General features: G+C 41.2%; 1 protein-coding gene across 1 annotated transcript in view; it reads right to left on the bottom strand.

Annotated features, from left to right (window-relative positions):
* The window catches only part of CNTNAP2 (contactin associated protein 2), a 1,478,782-nt gene that overhangs the window by 246,356 nt on the left and 1,209,303 nt on the right, over positions 1 to 23,123 (bottom strand). Inside the window, exon 15 of the mRNA XM_074316028.1 lies at positions 10,017 to 10,144. Coding sequence (XP_074172129.1) covers positions 10,017 to 10,144 — 128 coding nt within the window. The remainder of the gene's footprint in view (positions 1 to 10,016; positions 10,145 to 23,123) is intronic.

Consider the following 23,123-nt stretch of genomic DNA (forward strand, 5'->3'; position numbering starts at 1 on the left):
GTACCCTATTCAGTATCATAGAATTAAATTCTAAAGGTCTAAATACATTAAACAAAATTGATTGGGTAATCTACTAGAATTGAACTGAAGAATACTTAAATCATCAGACATAAAAATTACAGAAAGGATTACCGAGCCATTTCATTGTCTAAAGCTTGAGTATGTCAAGAAAATCTCTGAACAGAAGAGGCAGAGATGGAATCTTAATGGTCAAACACGTCTCCTTCCTCAAAAGACCAAGCTATCCTTGCTGAGTCTGGTTTTTCTATTTACACCTAAGGATTGAGAGATTCTTGATTAAGTGTTGGTCTAGCAACTGATATTTTCTCCCTTATAGGCCGCTGGAAGGTATTAATTTACTTTAAGACAATTGACTCTTAGGCTGGCTCAAAGATAAAAATGAAAGGATAGGAGGAAGAGGTCCCCTTTTCGTTTTCATTTGGGACTTTACATCTAGTTCTGAGGAGCAGTTTACCATGCCAGGGGCTGGATACAAATTCAAACGCACTGTTCCCCGTGCACGCTCCTGGGTGAGTACTGAATTAGAATTTATTTTAATGATCGTAACACGAATCTTACATAACACTTGCAATAGTTTAGCACCATTTGCTTTTGATCCTGAGGACTAGGAACATTGCTACTACAGAACCACCAGCAAACTTCAAGAAGAGGATATTTTACAAGTTTTCTTCAACAAAATTCCTGTGTTTCCACGGCTTACATATAGTTAGCATTGTGAAAAGAAGCTTTATGAAAAGCCAAGTAGGTAACATAAAATAGGTGAGCCGGAACACGGTTTTAATTATACCAGAGTGGGGTAGTTTATAGCTCACAGCGTAGCACCCTAACGTAGGTCTGAAGTACTGACTAATTGTAATTTTGTCAGTAATAACCTTGAGACACGGATAAACAAAAGTGTGCGACAGTCTGCTTGGATGTCTGAAGGACCGGGGGGGGGCAATCTAATTTAGATTAAACAATGAGTTCTATAAATTTAATACTTCACATGCACCTTAATTTAGAAATACCAGAGAAAACATAAAAACTTAGAGAGTTTTTTTTTGAATCCTGAATTTGAAGATAATTATCAGATTCAAGGGATTTGCAGGGTATAAAAGAATAAAAGTTTCCATTTAGTGAAGATGAATAAATGTGCAAAAACCTTGTGGGGTTAAAAATAGTTGTGCATATAAATCAAGTGGAAGATCCATTCTTGGACCCCGATAGCAATTACTGTCTGCACATTTTTCTGCAATTTATCATGAAGCACCTCATGGCACTGCCTCCATTGTTAGTCTGAAATGCTTATTTAAATCTTTTGTGGTTATTTAACCATTCATGTTCATTTAATGAGCTCACATGTGAGTGTCTCAGTGTGGCAGGCATTGCCCTTGGAGCTGTGATACACATCTCTCCCAGAGTTCCCATCTACTGTTGGGGCTGAAGGCAGTAATAACGCAAATGAGGAAAGGACAGAGGTTGTTGTATAATAAATAATGAACCTGGTCTTTGTCCCAAGGTCCTGGGATGGAGCTTCTAGACCCTTGAAATTTCCTCAGTGATGGGAGAGTTTCTGTTATTTATGGTGGGCCCCTGGTCCACACCTCAATTCATACTAATGAGGTAACTCTTAGTGGACCCCCGATACTTACAAGATGGGGGCTCGCCCTGCCAGAAAGACCAATCTTGGGGTTAAAGGATTGGGGCTTTGAACCACGAGACATCAGCCTGATCTCCAGGGAGCAGAAGGAAGAAAGGCCAGATATTGAATTCGATCCCATGGTCAATGGTTTATTCAATCATGGCTACCTAACGAAATCCCAATAAAAACTCCGGACACACACTGATGTGCTGGGAGGTGACATGTCTTCACTCCATGAGGAGAAGACACAGGAGCTCCACGTCTGAGTCTGAGACCCTCCAGACCTCACCATTTGCATCTTTTCATTCCGATTTGTATCCCTTATAATAAAACTCTAATCATAAGTACAGTGTGTTCCTGAGTTCTTTGAGTCACTGTAGTGAATTATTGATCCTGAGCGGATAGTGGGAACCCCAAAACTTGTGGCCTGTGTCTAAAGCGAAGGCGGTCTTGTTAGGGGCTGGGACACCTATGCTGACTCTGGGCAGGTAGTGTCTGAAATGCAGTGATCACCCCAGACAGCCATGAGTTCCACAGAGAAAGTAGGAAAGGCGGTGGTCAGGTGTGGGTGGCAACGTTAGCTGATGGGCCAGCAAGGCCTCTTGGAAGAACTAACATGCAAGCTGAGAACTGCAGCCCCCGGGACACACAGAGAGAAGGTTCCAGGCAGAAGAAACCACCAGCAAACGTTCTTGAGGTCGCAACAAGCAGAGCATGTTGGACACATGAGACCAGGGGCCTGGAAGGGAGGAAATGGGGAGGCATTGTGGGTGGGGGTGGATCATACACAGCCTATGACATGTGCAAGGGGTTTGCCTTTTCAGAGTGATGGTTATGTCAGAACGTGCTGTGATCTGATTTCTAGCTTTGGACAGGCACTCTGGATACCAGGTGGGAAACATGAAGTTCAACTTGGAGTGTTTACGTTTTGACTGTCAACTTTCCTGTAGCCTCCCTGAGGGCAGGAAATGTAGTTTGTGCTTTTCTATAGTCACTTAGTGCTTCATGTCAATGCTGAGGTACATAGAGAAGGTACTATATACATATAGGCTGAAATATGCATATGCATGAAGAAAGACGAGAATACAACTGAAGGGGAGATGAATCTGTGCTCAATACCATCGTGTTTCCCTGAAAATAAGACCAGCCAGACTATCAGCTCTAATGCGTCTTTTGGAGCAAAAATTAATAGAAAACCTGGTCTTGTTTTACTATAAGACTGGGTCTATAATATAGTATAATATAATATAATATAATATAATAGAATAGAATAGAATAGAATAGAATAGAATAGAATAGAATAGAATATAATATAATATAATACAATGTAATATAATATAATGTATAATACCGGGTCTTATTTTACTATAAGAACCTGTCTTACATAACATAATATAATACCGGGTCTTACATTAATTTTTGCTCTAAAAGATGCATTAGAGCTGTTGGTCCGGCTAGGTCTTATTTTCGGAGAAACACGGGATCAGTGGTTGAACTTCAGGTTACTAGGACTAAGTTTGAAAAACGGATAAAATCTGGATTAAAGCAGAAAAAAATCCCACGATAATCTATACATTTAAAAAAATCCTATACATTTTTCCTAATTTTTGAAAAAAAATTAAATATCTAGGTCAGGGGTTAGCAAACTATGGCCCTTGGATGAAATCCAGACCGCCAGCTATTTCTGTTGACATTTTACTAGAACCTGTGCTGGCCCATTTGTTTACACATTGTCTAGGGCAGCTTTCACACGACGCGGTTACGTAGTTGTGACAGAGCCAGCACAGGGCTGTCTGGTCTTTTATAGAAAAAAGTTTGCTGCCTTGCGATCTAGACAAAAGGCTGCCCTTTGTGACTGTCACTGGGATGGTCAACACAGGTGCGTTACTAGGCTCTCGGTGTGTTAGGGTCGTCTATAAAGGTCGTGCTATCTTTGCTGTACTCTGTACCTGTTCTTGGAGCAGAGCAGCTTTGTCTCATGGCTGAGGCATTAGCCTCCTTCTAGAAGGTGGTGGCCATAGTACCTGTTTAGAGCTCAGCCGCATGTGCTGGGTTCCCAGGGTGATGTCCTGGGAAGCCTAGGGTCGGCTAGGCTCTCAGCACATTAGGGTCGTCTAGGCTCTCAGAGGACAGTTTCAGAAGATGGCAGCAAGCAAAGAGATGGTTTCCATTTGCAGTGAGAGAAGGGGAAGAAGAAATGAGGGGCAGACTTCCCGAATCAGAGTCCCCAGGTGAACTGTAAGCACAGTCAAGTTGTAACACACTGCTTACACAAGGCCTCCCGGCTTTGTTCCAACTGCCACTCCACTGGTTAAAAATTTCACCTTTAATAACCCATGAAGTGCTCCCAGATGGGGCCACGTCCCGATGTTCTCTGTAAAGGCTGTCTGCCAGGTTGAATTAACTTCCCGGATTCTGAAATAGGTTCGAATCGGTGGCACCTAGCATTTCCCTCGATTCCATGTGTGCTTCACACCGGGAACTCTTAGAACCCACACAACAAGCCTAACTCTTCGGCAAACAGTTAAGAGCGATGGATCGATCGCTTGGAAAGTTCAGCAGAGGAAACCCAGCTGTGGGGATTCAATTTACAGAACAAAGTCCCTCCTGTATCTGGGCTCCTGCCACTTCTGCTGGGCACCAAGTTCAGGGAAGGGACAAGTATCCAGAGAGGGGACAAGGAGGAAGCAAGGCCCACTCAGCCAGACCGCTGTCCTCTGTGGTATGTGACAATTCTTCCACATGCAAGCAGTGTTTGCATGGACAGCTGGGAAAGTCAGTCGCATGCACACAAATACTGTATGTATCATAAGAGACAAACACCCCCCTTTTTTTTTCTTCTCCACACTGTAGCTAATTTCACTTCCCATTTCCACAGTGAGTGTGCAGCGAAGGTTGCAGTGTCACCTAGCATCATAGAGCTAATGCCTCCCGGGATGTGTCCCTTTCTCCTCATTGTCTGAACGCACCCCAGAGTCTCAAAGACCAAAGCGAAAGCTTCTTCCTCTTCTTCTGCCACTGTGACTGGAGCTGCCCTCAGATATGCCCAGAGGGCTCGGTCCTTTCAGGAGAATCAGCCTAGGTTTGATCCTGCACATTTGGCTATTTCTGCGATTCTCAGAGCTTCTCCTGCTTCTCAGTGGGTAAGCTGCCCATGACAATAGCAGTGGAGGCTGGGACATCGGGAAAACAACACAGGTTCATGGTTTCTACATATCATTCTAGCTTTTTTTCTGTTTTCGGTCTTCTACTATCAAGCAAAACACTGCCTAGAAATGAGAAAAAACCCAGAAGTCACCAACTGTCTGCCATGGGCCCCTCATCCCTACGGCTGCAGGTTTTCTCTCAGGGTTCCAGATGGTTGCTCTCACCACGGGGTCAGATTAAGACTCAGGTACCAGTTAGGTCACTGCTCAGCTGGAGACAGGCAGGGACCCCAGGTAAGAGCTTCGGGGAAAAACTCCCTCTTTGGATGTCAGCATTCATCCTGGGCCACAGGGAATTAACGAAGATGCAGGCTCTTGTCAAAATCTCTCTGGATGCTCTGCCATAAAGCATCTGGGAGCCCCGGGGCTGGGTGCTTAACCTCCCTAGACCCAAACTCCCGTGTCGATAAAGTGAGAGGTCTGCCCTGTTTGAGCCCTAAGACTTCCATCTTTAGGATATGCTTCTTTGTTCCTGCTTTGAGCTACACTGGAGACAAGTACACACAGCTGCATTTTGTGGGAAGACGTGGGGAAAGGAAAAGAATGTGGAGTACCTACTGAGGAAATAATTACTGAGAGTGACGAAATGTTATCCATTTCTGGATTTGCCCTGAAATCACACAGACCTTCCGGCCCGGAAACTAATTGGCAAACCACCTAAACCCTAGCTCTACTTTCACAGTGGTACACTGGAGTTACAGATGTCACTCACGCACGATGTTGGGAAAATCAGGAGAGGATACGAACATACAGGGTTCGGCTTGCAACCTGCGTCCTGGGCCCTTTCCCTTTCTTGTCTCTTCCAAGCCTGACACAGCAGAGAACGAGGGGATAAGCCAGCTCCCTGTCCATCTCTGGAGCCCAGACTGCGGCTTCATTTCCACAGTCAAAATTACTTCCGGAGCTCAGGTGAGCAGCCGCCCCTCCAGCCTTGTGGAGACCTCACCTGGTACACTGAGCACAGCTCACACAGATGCTCAGGGGATGGTGTGGCCTGTGTGTACCTCTGGGTACATCCTGTGAGGACCACACTCATTTACAACCCCCGTCCTTCCCCCAAAACACCTTGTCTGTGCAGGAACACCATGTAGGTAAGTCAGCGCCTTGCCTTCCTGCTAAGGGAATGGCTGGTTATGGTCCTTGCATGTGCAAGTCTTGCAGCAAAGATAGCACGACCTTTATATTTCTCTGGTATATAAGATTATATTCCCAGAGAACAAATGTCCTGGGTCACTTGGATAAAATGCTGTCACCGTCTTTATTACTTTCACCCTCAGCTTTGTCTGTGCCGAGGGTTCCTGAACTGACTGTATTGTCTGCCTCACTTCCTCCTCTGGGACTGTCTGAGTCACCTCTGCAGCTCTAGGAAACTGCATTTCCATCGTAAGGGTCCAGCCCTACTCCAGGGCCCCGCCTGTCTTCTTTGACAGCCAGGGCGGTTACTGGCATGAACTCCCGAGTCCTTGGGGGACACAGTCCCCTGAACCATTCCTACCCAGATGTGTTGGAAACACGTGCTTCTGTAGCAAACTTGCCTCTAATTAATTGTTTAAAGTTTCTGTATCCCCAGGGGAGAGAGGAGACGCCTTTACCTCATATGGCCAAGAACAGAGCAATTACCTATCAAATACTTAATTTCTAGAATTAATGATATTCGCCACAGATATAGTCTGAATAAGATTTCTACCTCCAAAACCCCAAATGTTTTATTTTTGAACTTATTCCATTAAGTTTAGAAACCCCTCCAAGTATACAACTAATTACATTTGAAAACAATTTCTACTCTATCAGTGATACTGATCCTTCTAAATAGTTCTTTTGTTTCTTCCTAGATGAGGACACAAATGTCCGGGGTCATTTGGACAAAATGCCATCACCATCTTTATTTCTTTCACCCTCAGCTTTGCCTTACGAGGGGGATTTGTAATTTTACTGCACTTTTTATCATAGTTAACCATCCATCACCAGTCACACTTCTAGTTTCATTGAGGTCGGAGGTTTCCATTTGAAGGTATTTGGGGAAAGAAAACAAGCATTTTGTACTGCTACTTGGGAAATGCAGCAGACCTGAGTGGAACTCACTGATTTTCTTTAGGATTTTGATTATATGGGTCTATGAGTTTAGATGAATCAAAGTAAAAATGAAACTCAGCAGGCATGATGAAATCAACGGAAACCACTGAAACAGTTGGTCAGAGCCCCCCAAATTGCTTCATCTCTAAGATGGGGGGGTCGGAACCTAATTGAAGAGACAGCTTCCGGGGGCTGTCATCACTCAATCCTCAAACAGAGAAGGACATTTTTCAACAATGGATTGGTGTTTTAAGCGGTAGCTGTGCAGCAAATGACACTAAGTGAACCTCTATAAAAACAGGATTAAAGTGCTATGCCACTTTTTAAATTATAAAAATTGGACTTTAATCACTACAACATTCATGCTATATTGACACATGGACATGACAGGGTGGGGGGAGTGGTCGAATAAGACCCAAATGTCATATTTTTAGAACAATCTGATTAGCAATGAACTCATGGAAGAGAATGGAGTTGGGGAAACAACCCTGATCTTGAGTGGAAAGAGAAGTTTATGTTCTCTCCTCTGTCTTTCCTCCTGGACCCTCCCAGAGGCTGCAAAGGTACACAGGAATTTGTTGTGCAAATGACATTTTAAAAGAAATATTTTGTTCATTTGTAAAACAGAGAGGCTAATATTTACCTGACCCACCTCATGGGGGTGGGAGGAGAGTGGGACATGGAGACTATATCCAAGGAAATCATACTTGTGTAAATACTGGAACAGGCCATGAATGGAACACTTTATCATTACTGTATCCATGTTAGAACAATCGTAAGGGGGAGGTGGGCATCAAAACTGCCGACTGCTACCTGGAAATTCAGGTGTAATATTCTCAGCTGCCTGCAAAAAAAGATCTCTCTCTCTCTCTCTCTCTCTCTCTGACACAAAAGTATTCCACATAATTGCAATTAAATATGGGCTGTGCTTTTGTTTTCATGAGGTATCAGATAAAATACAGATTAAAAGACTCTCTCAGAAGCTGAGCACGACAGGAACCCTGGAAACATGCAGTAGCAACGAATGGCATAGCTCTTTGTCTTATCAAGGGGCCCTAACGATGTCTCTAAGAACAAACAGCCTTGGGAACGAAATGCAAATGAACGCCGACCACCATACTTTCCCTACTTTCTCTTTTTAAATATAAAGTCTGCCTGAAATACATTATCTATAGCTCCTTTCTTAAGCATCGCTTACAATAATTTTATACTGCAAAATCTAAAATTATAAAACAGTTTGTGTTTTCCAATAGGTTTTCAGGTGTATATCTCAAAACGTGGTTTGGACTTCTTTTTTGTGTCCCGCCAGAGTGCCTGGTAAAGTGCTAGACAAATAACAGACATGATAAATTCTTCCTGGAGACTGATTAATTCAGTAAGATAAAACAAGTTAATATTAGCTATAAACTGTTCTTATCCTCCCTCATATACTATTCAATGGAGCTGGAATCTCCTTTTTCAATAATGGTAACAAAAGTTTGCAGAAGTCCGATTTTCTAACTATATCGAGTTCATCAATTGCTTAATAGGAATCCCTTCTCTAATTCAAAGCTAACTTCAGAATTAGAACTCGTAAATGAGAACTACTTTAGCTGTACATGTTAATTATGTAATTATGACATCATGGAACCAAGTTTTACTAAGCAACACACGAGAACCTGCCTATTTTGAGTGACACTATAGGCCATCTCTCAAAATTTTTGTTTAAAAATGCATATTCATTAGTCTTCTATATCAGTATGTTTTTCTTCAGCAATTGAAATGAAATTTCTTATTGCACAGTCCTACTAAGCCTGACTAGACAAATGAAGTATTACTGTTTAACAAATGCATGATGAAGCTCTTTGGACCAATTTCCATTTGAAAGGCAACGTTTTCATTTTCTCTACGTAAGAAGAGAAAACCAGCACAAACTCCATCTCTCTGTTGTACCAGGGACACTGTGTTGTTTAGTTGCCGATGGCCTCGATTTCCTAAGTAGTCAACAGTGAAGCATGCATCCTTACAGTCCTTAGGACACCTCTTGGGGTGGACGCGATCATTTATTACATGGAGTAGGTCTAATTCTCCCTTGATTTATGGCAGTGCTGATAAGATTGCATCTCACAGAATGCCTTGCTAGGAGGAATCCAGAGCCACTAAAATTTTTATGGGCTCCCCAGGACGAGATGGGATGCAGGTGGTATTCTCATTACCATAACCAAGAACATGGAGGGTTTGCCTGATGTCTCCTGGCAAGTTAGTTATTCAGGGAACAGAACCTAGGTCTCCTGAGGCCGAGCACACACTGGCAAAAGTGTAGAACTTCCAGGGGGAGTGCTCAAATCACGTGCACAGACAAGCAGAGGGGACAGGCCACCCAGGATGCTCACTGCAGAATCCCCATAGCAACCTGACGCCGTGCCCTCTGACAGCACATAGAGCACGCTGAAGGGTATCAAACGACATCAAATCCTGACGCTGCCCTTAATTAGGTGGGATCAGCACTCTGACTCCCTGATCTCCTACAGTCCAAGCTAGTGGCCCCAAATTCCCCTCCTGAATGCAAGACACAGTCACGGACACAATCTTTGGCATACAAGGGACTAGCACGCTCTGATGATGAAATCTGATAGCAATAATGGCAAACTTTATATGACCGTAATCCCGGTTTACAACAATACATGAAACCACCATACTGCTATTTATATTACCATCAGCTCGGTTACGATGGTATAAACAGCCTGCTAATGGCATTAACTGCAGCAGTGGCAGAATCACAGCGCCGAGGGCTGCGGTTACGCTATTCACATCGCTGTTTATATGTCACCATAAACTTGGGCAGTCAAGCATGTTACACATGGGTAGACACGACAAAGAAGATGGACGTCCACATTTTATGCCCAAATCTAGGCTCCTGTACTGGAGACTTTTGGGCTGTCACCCTCTTCTCTGTGCTGAGGTCTGTCTGGCTGTCCAGTTGGCTGTTTGGGTTGCATGACATTTGTTAGGGAGCTAGAGAAGAGCAATCTGTTTGGTGCCATCCTCTGACTTGCTGGGAAGCACTATTTAAAACTGATAAGAAAGTGAAAGCCGCAGCTGCTGGGCAAACTTACTGTCTCCTTGGCAGCGCAGGGGACCCACGCTCAGTTTGGCTTCAGAGCCTTGCCGGTCAGTGTCTCCAACCACCACCTGGTTCACCGGCAGGTGATCTTTGTAGGATAAGAAGCCGGCATCCTTCCTCCTGAATCACGGGGAGAGATGGGAAAAGAACAGGGGGCTGAGTCAGAAACGTGTGTCTTCTGAGAACTGCTTAAGCTGTCTAATAATTGACCACATTCCATACATGTTCAGAAGTTCACTAAATAGACACAGAGTTAAAGGATTGTTTTCTCCCTTCCATCAGGTGGTGTCACAGTGCATTGCTCAGACGCAACTGTGACATCCTCACCTTCTGGAAACCAGAACCAACACCCTGATTTCCAGAGCATCGCAACCAGCATGCTGCAGGCTACGTTAGGCTGAGAGGAGATGACGGTGCTGCTTGAAGAGAACACACCAAACACTGAGCACACACGCACAGTTTGCCGTTGTAATGGAATCCAAAGTTCAACCAAGTCAACCTGATTTCTCACATAATACCGTATTTCCCCGGAAATAAGACCTACCCGGAAAATAAGCCCCAGGTAAAATTGTCAGCCAGACGGACGCATTTAGTACATGATGATGATGTTCCAGAAGATGACATGACTGTATTTGAATAAATGCAGACTGTTGTACATGAGAAAAAAAGACATCCCTGAAAATATACCCTAATGCGTCTTGGAGCAAAAATTGATATAAAGCCCAGTCTTATTTTTGGGGAAACACGGCATATAATACAAAACCCTGTTTAAGAAAAAAATAAAATAACAACAACCCTTTGTCATCTTAATTGCTTTGGAGCAGTCATTTCAGAGGCTTTCTTCCCTGCTGTGCCCAGCTAAATAAGGGACGCTTTTTTGTTTCTTCATCTCTTCTTGTTTATTTTAACCACTGAAAGAGTTTGAGTGATGTTTCCAACACAGAACCGGTGCTTACTGTTTATTTCTGTCTATAACGGGGAGTGGAGCTGACTCTCCTCCTAGCTTCCTTCTCCTGTTTATACTTACCTTGTTTCAGGTCTCCTAACTCTACCCTACGCCACTGCACATAGAGGAAGAGGACAGGCTAGCTGCAAAGCTCTGATTCCAGGATGGAGCACAGACATCCAGGAGTTGTTCTTGGGGATGGACCCCAGGTGACTTACGTACAGCCGGACATCACCTTACGACAAAATCCCTGGCCCCTCATCCCCTTTTCATGCTGCTGAGGCTAAGGGGTCCCCTTACTTAAGGCTGGATGGGTGGGAGTCACAAACCAGTGTAAAGTCATTCCCCAAATTTACCTTTTGCATTTTTTTTCTACACTGTTCAGTCTGAACATAAATAACAAATTTTAAATTGTACATACGGCTGATCATAGGAGAGAAAACTGACTTTGGCGGACAGAAGAATGAGAGACAGCGTTCAATAATCAGGTTAAAGATTCGCCGCTGGCATCTCTTGGCACAGAGTGCAGGGGCTGGCGGGGAACCCACTAGGAGGCTGCCCTTGCCACGCTCTGTGTTAGGAGCAGCTATGTGTCCCCGACCTTCTCGTGGACTCATTTGTTAATATTCAAAAGGGCTGGTATTCAATTATTTTGCAAACAAAACTGATTAACATCAGAGATGACAAAAATTTACAAGCTTCAGTTTATCAAAACCTTTACATCATTGAGCAACGAAGCTGAAAACTTAACATGATTCATCATATGGACTCAGTTTCATACTTGTATCCAATGTGGTGCGTGTATCTTTAGTTAACATTTTTCAATGGCGACTATGATAGTCAATAAAGCCAAGTATCAAAAGGAACAAAACAGAGGCAGATATTCAAATTAGTAATCCAAGACTATATAAAAGAATAATGCGTATTCAATCACACTGCAGTAACTAAAAGAATTAGAGCAAAAATGACTAATTTCTATTACTATTTTAGAGAAAATATTAATTTCAACTTTAAAAAATATTACTTTAAAAGACTTTCTTATATTGAACATAAAACATTACTTCCCTAGAACCTATATATTATTTTTTATACTTATTTGTAAGTGTGTGTTTGAAAAACTTTTGATGATAAGGTGAGGATCAAAAAATATGAAGAACACGACTCCAATTCACGTCCTCGTGAAACAGTAATAGTAACAGGACATCCGTATTGAGCACCTATTTACACTGGCCGCTTTCTTATACATTAGCGTCTAACCTGAAATCAATTCTTCCTTATAGAAAGAATTGGGGTCACTGTCTCCATTTTATTGGGGACAAGGATGAGAATCAGAGGATTCATCTTGACCAAAGTCACCATCTCATAAGCGCAGAGAGTGGGTTCAGATGTAGATTATCTGGATCCCAATCTAGGATTTTCCACTAAAAAAGGGGGTGGGGGAAACCAAGCAGAGGAAAACAAACAACCCCACCCCCCACATGTCAGTTAAAAGCCTTTGTCTTTTAATTCTCATTTATAGATGAGGTGAAAAAATGCCTTTTAGATGAATTTACCTTCCTAAAATGTTGAGGTTATTTATTTGTAAGTAGTCAGTTTAAAGATATTTGTAATGTTTTACTCACATGCACCCCTACTTCAGTTACATACTAAGTAAAACAAAGGTCTAGAACTACGTCATCTCCAAATTCACCACTGAGTGCAATAATAAAGTTTATAGAAGGTTGCAGTTCAGCTAGTAGTTAAGAACTCTTAGATATTCCTAATGAAACCAAGAAAACAGGAAAAATGTAATTATCAGCTGAGAAAAAGGGATAAAGATACTTTCTCCACCATTTTTTATGCGAGTTCTAAATAGGGCTCCGGAGATTTTATTTAAAGCCGTCAACAACGGTGTGTGAAAACTCACAAAGCAGTGGACTGGCCTGGGAACAAATTGGCTGTGGAAACAAATTCATGAGTAGTGATAAAGTGGCTGGGCTAGAACAAAGTTCCGGATGTGATGCTACAGCACAACCCACTTTAAAAAAAATGATGCCTGGGGGGAAAGAAAATAAACTGAGATCTGGAGAGGGACCCTTCAAAACACCTGTGAGATGTTCACCTTAGCACCTGTGTGAAAAATTATACAGTAAGCAAAACAAGCCTTTGTTGAAAGTTCTGATCTTTACAGATGGAGGTCAACCTAATTTAGAAAGATAATCAGTAACTATTTATGTTAGCGTAAGCTAATTACATCTGCTAGTGGGTTTGTACATTAGCATCCATTTCAAAGAGGCCCTAAACCCTGACTTTTACATAATCCTTCCATCATCATTGCTATTGAAGCAGATTCTATGGCTTTTGTTTCTCTAACCTGGCATTTCTGTTATTTTGACTCAGTACTATTTTCCTGAGGAATTCTGCTGCACACTGTTCTTCCCCTGCCTTCTTTTCTTAGCCTGCTGAGAAACAAACAAGCCTCTAGGTAGTTCAGTCTTGCTCTTAGTTCAGTGAAAAAGAGAAAACAAAACAAAACAAAAATTCTAAAGAAAAAATAAACACCCAAGCCGCTGTAATTGTGAACCTGCCTTTCTACCAAATGTTGTGCGAGTTACACACTACAAGTCTGTCCTATAATTCTAACAGAGAAGAATGACTTCTCACTTGTAAGGTTTTAGAGGTACTTGGTTACTTAAAAAGAAAAGAAAAGAAACAAAATATAGTCAGTGAGCTTTCACGCATTTCCATCAGAACATCACCTAAGTTAAAAATTTCTGGAAGAATCCAGGAAGTCAAACTTTTAGCTATAGAGGCATCAGAAAGAAACATAGAAATGACAAATACACACATGAGAGGATACTTAATATTATTCGTCCCTAGAGACATGCAACTGAAACTATACTGAGATGCTACTGTACTCCTACCGGAACAGTTACAATAAAAAAGACAGAAACATAACACATGTCGACAAGGTTGGGGAACCTGGAATCACATACATTCCTGGTGCGGTTGTAAAGTGGTATAGTCACTTTCGAAAATAGCTTGGCAGTTCCTTAAAAGTTAAACACAGATTTATCATGTGACCCAATCATTCCATTCCTGGATATCTCCCCAAGAGAAATGAAAGCCTAAGTTCACAAAAGACTTTTAGGTACATGTTCACAACACCTTTATTCGTAATGGCTCCAAAGTGGAAACAACCCAGTGTCCTTTAGGTAGTGAGTGGGTAAACCAAGTGTAGTGCATCCACACAAGGGAGCATTACTGAGCAACAAAAGAAATAAAATATGGATACAAAATGCAACACGAGTAAACCTCAAAAACATTACACTAAGTGACAAAAGTCAGACACAGAAGACCATCTAGTCTATAATTCTGTTTTTATGAAATGTTCACAATAGGCAAATCTACAGAGACAAAAAGTAGATTAGTGGTTGCCTGGGGCTGGGGATGGGAACAAAGATGAATGGTAAACAGAAATCTTATAAGGGTAAACCTGGATTGTGGTAATTTGCTGTACAGCTCGGTGAATTGAATAAAAATCCTTGAATCAGACACTTAAAATGGGTGAATGTCATGGTATGCAAATTACACTTTAATAAAGTAATTAAAAATAGAACTGCAGATAGGTGTGACTACCAATTGGCAGTGGAGAAAGACATTTCCTTCACACACCTCTTAACTGGAACAACTGGAATATATGGAATTATGAAGTACATTTTCTGGCTTCAGAGTCTTCTACCTGTGACTATGAATCTGGAACTACAAAATCTTGACTGACTTCTTTGTAAAGGGGTTTTACCCTAGCTTTCAAGTTTCTATCCATGTTTGCGTATTCCATTGACCTTGCTTTCTGTATAGGGTCTCAGACCCCCTTCCCAGGATACCCGCATTCAGTCCGTTTCCTCACCCTTGACCTCTACAAAAATGCTTTAACATGAGTCAAGATTTGAAAATGGCACAGAACATTCCACCAGTTTCCCCTATGTTCCGGTCCCATCCTCATTCTTTATTCAGAACTTGTACCCTTTATCCCAACCTGCTATACCTGTCATCTTCCCAAACTATCTTGAAACAGGAACCACCTTGCTCATCGAAGGCCAAGCACCCTTGGTTTTCCAGGACAGCCTAACAATAAAGTTCTGTCCAACTGTCACCATGTACAATTGTAATATTCTGAAAATGCCAATACTTTTTAGCATCAAAGCTTCATCTCAAGGACTGCTTGTAAATTTTTTGGAATCTTTGGTGTGATTTTTGTTTCAAACAATATGTTCACATTATCTGTCCATCTTTGTATCTTTTCTCTTGATCCTTTCTGCCTAATAGCCATCCCCAGACACACTGTACTTTTCCTATAGCAAATTGAAAACGTAGGTCAAAAGATAAAAACCTACCAAAATTTTCCTGGAAAGTTATTATTCTGCTAGTCACTTCCACTAAAGATGTTAGATGCATTAGTAGTTATTTTATTTAAAGGATCTTTACATTGTTCTTATTCTTTGCATCTCTTAAATCAAAAAGCACATTAACTTACAGTTATATAGAGTTTTAAAATACTCATAGTGCTTTCTTATGGAAGATCTCATTTGTTCCTTGTAACTTTGTTGGTACAAGGAAATAGGGATATACAGTTGAACCTGACAGATTTTGATTCCCAAACAATTATTCAGGAACACATCCATTACATAAAGTGAGACAGACTCCACCCAGGAATGAGGTGCTTTTTTAGGGTATAATACCAAATACTACTGAATGCTTCACTAGTTCATACTTAATGTATATAAAAAAGGCGGGACATCTATAAACTCAAGTCAAGGCTAGTTCTATTTAAAACATTTTTTTTTAAGTAAATGAGAATTTTTGTCCTTTTTTTGGTCATCAGCTTCACCTTTCTACATCTTCTCTGCCTGGAGACGCACCCCACTGCCTTCCCCTTAACAGGAAGTTAATGCTCTCATTCTTCCTCTGTCCTGGCCCCTATTGAAACCAACTTTCAAAGAATAATGTGACATTTCCCCCCATTCATTTTTAGTACAAGCAAGGCCTGAATGAGACAAAGGGCTCCTCTTGGAAACCCGGTCTCTATGAATGGTAGAGGATGGATTGGAGACAGGGAGGAATGTTCCTGGCATCACTGAAGTGACAATTGGGAGGTGACTACAAGTTCTTACAAGGCCAGCCCTCTATCACCATAGAACAGGTTGACCAGTTCCTCATTCACAAAAATCATGATCAGAAGTCAATGTCCTCGTGCACAGCCCACACAGGGGCTATCTCAGCCTGGCTGTACCACCAGAAGCTGAAATCCACAGCAAAACTGCATGAGGCACAATAGAGGAGAACTTGTAAAATACTTCTGATGGCGGCCTCGGTCACCATTGACTATTGAGCTTTCCTCAATGGATGTAAGGTAGTGTTCGCTACAAAGCAATTAGAGTAATTAAGAAAACAACCATTACAATTAGATCTTTAGAATCCATGTCTACGTCCCCTATGGAATGAAAGTAATTACAGATTCAATTACTCCTTTTCAGTGGGAATAGCTTAGGACTTTTATAAACGCAACATAATTATCTGCTCAGTTTAGAATCTCTTAGAAAGCCCTTGTAACCATTTCAGGATTCTATGCAAAACGTTCTTTGATTTTCCTTCTGGAATGCAAGTTCCCTGGGGTCAGATATATTGTCTCGTGCAACCTTATAAAGCAGATACTAGATACTAGTAGGCACCTAAAAGTGGCTTACTCCATATGTTTCATGATTGAATAAATACATGAATAAACATAGAGTGTAACTAGGCACAATCCTAAAATAGTAGTCAGTATGTGTTCATCACTACCAATGGTGAGAGAGGAGTAAGAAAACCGTTTTTATAATTAGAGTTCCTTGAAGGCTCTTGAGACACTTTTATTATTCTCTTTCTATAATTGAGGTTTTATTTTTTGTTTAGAAAGTAGTATTCAATTACTAGCCTTATCTATAATTAATATAGTGGAAAGGGCACAAGAATTTCAACTCTGCTTCTATGTAAAAGAAGTTGCTAAGTTTACTTGGTCCATTGTTTTTCTTGCATAGATAAGTTATGGTATGCTGTGGTTCTGAAGGGTGTCAGAATACACAACCCCCAAATATGCCTCTTTGGCATATAGATTATGGTTCTCTTTGGATGGGTTCCTTTTAAGGTTGTACATGGCTGGGTTTATTCCACAGGCTGTACCTCTGGCCCACAGGACACGCAATACATTCTTGTCCTATGGAACTCTGAAAGGGGAGGCCACTGGCACACACCATGACCTTTACGTGAAGCTGGGCAGGGATGCTCCAGGCTGGTGTGAGTCAATCCTGTGCTAACTCCAGCAATCATGACATAAGCTCTCGGATTCATTCCTTTGAAGATCCCATTTCCCACTCTTACAATGGTGGCGATGTATGGAAGCAGACAGAATATGCGGACAACTCTGCAAATTAATCTTTTCCACTGGTCTCTTAGACTTCTCCAGGAATTTTTAGACTTCCCTTTTGTTACCTGAAATAGATAACTGTAACTTGGTTTTAGAATGTGGGGGTACGTGACCCTTAATCTAGTTCACGGCCTTGAAGCCAGTGCTGAAAATCCAAGACAAAAGAGGCAACCTAATGTATAATCCTTTCCTTGGATATGAAAAAAATCCTAAACCTAGCCAATTTTTATAACATCACATTTTCATCTAATTTAATCTCTGTGTAAAGCATTCCTCGCCGTCCCCACAAATGTTCACAATCGTGAAAGACAATAATTGACTCTTCATTTCCTAAATTTTTCCTTAAATAGACTGGTCTACCCAAAAGAACATTAGTTCTGATGAATTTGGCCTCAGAGCTAAGTTCAACATGCCTTCAATTTTTATTTTATGGATTTGACCATTCTAAAAGGTGCTATTTTTCAATGACTCTTAACTGAACAGCATTGCTTTTTCTTCCCATTGCCATTTCCAAAGCCCTCTCCATGTAACACAAATCCACAGAAATTATTCTCATATTGATTACTGCCATCATCTCTTCTCTACAAATATCACATCATCTTTGACACACTTTGTCATTCCCACTTCACCTCAGCAGGTCATTTTCTTCCCCGAGTGGACACAAAACACTTGTTCAATGGTAAAAGTGGTTTCCTTTACCCATTTCTGAACTCTGTATGGCCCTTAAAATGATCAATATTTGTTTTTATATTATCAATATCTCGATGATACTATGGGATGTAAACATGTGGAAAAGGTCTCAGCTATAATAATGAAAAGCACTTACTCTTTAGGATGAGATGGTCCAAATAAACACAAGACTCCAAAATCTCTCTCAGTAACTGAGACTAATGTGAGTTTGAAGGCAGCCATGGAAAAAGGCTTATGACTGCTATCAGTCTCAGGCCTGAAGGAAGAAGGATGACCCCAGGAAATTGCAAACAAATGATCTAAAATTTGGGAGGAAGCCAACAGAATGATGTGTAAGCCCAGGGAATCGAGAGCTTCAGGGAAGGAAAAAAAAGTGGTCAATTATATTCAAAATATTGCAAAAATGTCTGTATTAAAAAAATTAAAGAGTGCATGTCAGGTATATCACTATGAACATCATTGGTGGACATATCTTAAAGACTTTCACTAAAGTAATGAGAATTTTCAATAATTGATAATCAAAGGGGAAACAAGAGAGAAATTTAGAGACCAGCCCTAAACTCTTGTTTTGAAGTTGGAATAAGAACTGAGAAATGAAGAAGCGATAGAATTAAAGCTACAGGAGTTTGCAGCATTAGGAGATTTTGTTTCTAGAATGAGAGCTGAATCAATTAATTATGTTTTATCATATACGTCCCCAATTTGCCAATAATATTTTTTGAGTTCAGAAGCAAAACTCATGAAAGCCTTACATATACATACAGTCAGCACACAGACAACATATAACTGTCCACAGTATAACTTACAGGGGCGTATAATTAGGACATCTGACCTAGGACGTCTGCTGGGGGATACACACAGCAAGTCCAGCATCCTCTAATTTCACATCCAGTGAACAAAGAGCATCTGGATCTCTTCCTTCACCTCATAACTAGTCACGTGGGGCACACCTGACCTTGCTGCAGTATGACAGCCAACATATTTTGGGAAAAGATTCTTGGACTTGTGTTTTTGGAGAAAATGACTGAAAGAACTAACTAGACAATTTCACAGTGAGGTTCAAGCTTTGTGGTTAACTGTATCCAGCTGGGTCTTTGATGTTTACTGCGTTTGGAGAAAAACAGACGTTCACTAACCCTCTTGGGGACATTCTGAAACTTCAGTTGATTAGATTTTAATAAACAAGGTCATCTTTATGGGCAAGTTTACTTTGTAATTTAGGGGGTGACCCATTTATGATACAACTTACACAAATTAAAAGGGTATATAAATCCTCCCCTCAGAAGAAAGGCAATAAAATCCATCACTGTGAATTGAGGGACAACAAATATCATCAGAGAAAGGGGTGCGTGGCCTGGACTTGTGGGGTATGCAAATCCTGAACAATGCAAAACTTCAATTAGTGGGCATTTTATGGAGAGAATAAAGCACACAAGGGTCTTGCTTTTGTGGATTCATTTTGCTTTTGTGAGGATCCGGAAGGGGAAACTGCCATGTTGTTGTGATAGGGCAGAGTGTCCAGTATGTAAATCATCTGAAAATGGAAAGGGAAAGTCATGCCAACAAGCTGGGGAGAATTTGGTCGTTTTATTTCCTCAAAGTGCACGAAATCTTGAGGACTGAGTCTAACTTCACTTAGAGGCTGCTGCAGTTTGCTTGGGCTGCCGTCACAAGATACCACGATCGGGTGGCTTAAACAACAGGCATTTACTTGTCACAGTTCTGGAGGGTGGAAATCCAAGGTGAAGGGCTGGGAGTGCTGTCTGGGGAGGCCTCTCTCCCTGGCTGCAGACGGCCACCTTCTCCCCACGTCTCACGTGGCCTTTCTTCTGTATATACACACACACACACACACACACACACACACACACACACGCGCGCGCATAGCACTGGTGTCTCTTTCTCGTCTTATAAAGACACCAGTCCTGTAGGACTAGGACCCCACCCTTCCAACCTGACTCAGCCTTCCTTACCTCCCGACGGCCTTATCTCTTAATGCAGTCACATTGTGGGTTGAGGTTTTCACATGAATTTGGAGGGAGGACACAACTCACAATTAAGTCCAGACAGCTGTATATATTTTTTTATGTTGAGTTTTGGGAAGCGGTAGTTCTGGGAGATGGTAATACATTTTCTGAGAGGAAAAAAAAGATATGTGGTCTCCCAAGTGTGGGAAATGCTGCATATATTCTATATTTCACCCTTGGAGACCCAAAATATCAATTAGTATAATAAAGACTAACAGAATCCCTACATTGAGCAAAACATGTTGAACTTTGTTAAACCCAGCATCCTGGAAAAGGGATTATTTTTTCCCAGCACACATGTTAATAGTTCGAGAAATGACAGTCTGCATTGCACTAGTCTGTGAAACGTGTTTTTGACATTCTATGGTTTCTCCAGTGCAGCAGCTTTAATGGCGAATCACTTCCAGGGCTTAATAGAAGAGACTAAGGGACAGAAAAGTAGAGAACATTGGTGACTATTTAGTATCTTCATTAAAGATGCCACGTTTGTATTTGCCTACTTGTTCCCACCACACAAAGCCAGTGTGTGTCTTAACAAAGACAGAACAACTCATGGACTTCTACAATGCAGCCCATCAAATCAGTTTTCCTTCCTTGGGGGGAAAAATGAGAAGCTACTCAACCCAGATGTTCATCAATAGAAAAACGAGAGATAAATTGTGATATATTCCTTTAACAGAATAACGTACAGCAATGAAATAAAAACGAACCAGAGCTATACACCAAAGCACAGTGAATCTCAAAGTACAACCCTGAAAAAAAAGTCAGACATCAAAGAAGACATGCTGAATGATTCCATTTACATGGTGGTCAAGAACAGGCAAAAATAAGGTAAGAAAAGTCAGAATAGTAGTAGCTTTGGGGGGACTGTCCAGGAGGGGGTACGAGGCAGTTAGGGAGCTGATCACGTGCTCCATCTTGATCTGGGTAATGATTTCATGGGTGTAACAACACGTACAAATGATTGAGCAGTACAGTTATGATTTGTGTGCTTTACTTCACACTTTTTTCTATGGAAGCTATAGCTCAAGAGGGAAAAAGCGTTGGGGGCTTATCACTGCCTTTTGAGCATTGGTCCCTTCACAACGTAAGCCCCCATCTCCCAACATTCCATGTGCTCTGGGGTTCCAGGTGTATAGGATATAAAGTAGTATCCACTCCACGCCTCCTTGCCACACGAACCACTTACTTTTTGACTTCTTTTGCTTTCAGACTTCCTCTGCACGTCGTTCCCTTTTCTGGAATGTCCTTCCTATTTTCCCTATTGCCATCTGCTCATTCTTATGGCCTCGTGCAGTTGTCATTTCTTCTGTGAAACGTTCCCTGACATTTCCAAAACGCATTATGACTCTTCCTCTGGGTTCTCAGAGCAATTTATTTATATGGTCAAGATAGTGATGGCTGACATAGATTAAGAATTTTCTGGGACTTGCCTGGTTTTAATATTTATCTCTTTGTTTCCACAGTACATTCCTACTGGGTAGCCTCATTTTTGGATTGGAGCATGTGGCCAAACAGAAATATAACTCTAGTGACACAGTAGGTTTTAGGATTCTCTGTCCCTACTTCAATGCGACCTCCTTAAAAAGATTATGGCTTACTCATTTTTGTAGCCACAGGGTTTGACCTTGACATTGCAGTGGCAATCATCTGTGTATTGTAAGTACATTTCACCTTTCTAAAGCACTTTGCATTGTGGATTACCGTAGTATATTTTACTGTCACATTTTTATTGACATAAGGAAGTGATCAGAAGGCAAGACTCGAGAACATCAGTATAACATCCATACTTTTCCTGGGCAGGATGGTATTCTGTTTAAGGCAAGAGGGTCTTGTTTCCCATTGTGTCCAATTTCTATGTCCTCCTTCCCCATTGGCTGAGTTAATGAATCTAAGTCTCAATTTCCATGTCTGTCAAAAATTTTGGGGGGTGACATTGAAATGAGTCTGCTGACTGTAAATCAGCACTGTGCTTATCACATTAAGTAAGCATTCAATAAATATTAGGTTAAATCACGTGAAATTGCCAATGTTCTATTGTGTTTGACACTCACAAATGGCAGTTTCATATGGCTCAATGTCATGTTCACTATTAAAATCATCATTATCACGCCCCTTTACAACCCTGTCCAACAAATGGCTCTAATCATTTCCTGTTTAACACCTGACTAGAACAAAAACACAACATGTTTAAAGAAGGCTAAGTCTGTTTCAGGCTCCTGCTTTCTCTCAGGTAATGAGGCGTGATCTTTGTAGCAGGAAAGAGTTTAAAAAAGAGGACAACTTCTCTCCAGCTCCTCCTGTAAGGCTGGCTGCCTCCTGTACAGATTCACCAGCCTCAACCTTCATGGCTACCGACCGCGTAGAAGCTGCTAGCATTATGACGCAAGTGCACACATTCTAACTAGATCCAGGTATGAATTTCTTTAAAGATTGTATCTATGAGCTCAATTGAAAAAGGACTCGTGAACTTGTTAAAACTTTCAGACAGAATTTGTTTCCTTATTCACTCAACAAATATCAACTGAGAGTCAATGGGGTTCCAGGCTCTGCCATTGGCCTGGTGGGGAACGCAAAAGTGAATCAGTCCTAGCTCCAATCTTCAAGGAACCTATGACTTACTAGGCTATTTATGTCTTGCTGATTTTTTCCTTAACTGAATAATTAAATTACTACAATACTCCTCTACCACAGCACATCAGGGATCTGTTTCGTTTCTGTTTCTTTTTACTAAATTCCTGTTGCCTTTCTCTACTTTTTCATCCTTAGTATTCCATTTCTACAGTTCTTTAAGAATAAAGTTTACACCCTTTGCATAATTTTAATCTTCTAATTTAATTCCTTTAATTAAGTCCAGATTCATTTAAATAGTTATAAGCATTCCTAAGGGAATTATGCATTTTAATTATAAGTAGATAATGAATATTTGAATACTGATATTCTGAAATAAAAATTATAATGCCGGTGACTAAAGTGTACAATATCTTGAATCCT

The sequence above is a fragment of the Rhinolophus sinicus genome, linkage group LG11, assembly GCF_036562045.2.
Source record: "Rhinolophus sinicus isolate RSC01 linkage group LG11, ASM3656204v1, whole genome shotgun sequence".
Lineage (NCBI taxonomy): Eukaryota > Metazoa > Chordata > Mammalia > Chiroptera > Rhinolophidae > Rhinolophus > Rhinolophus sinicus.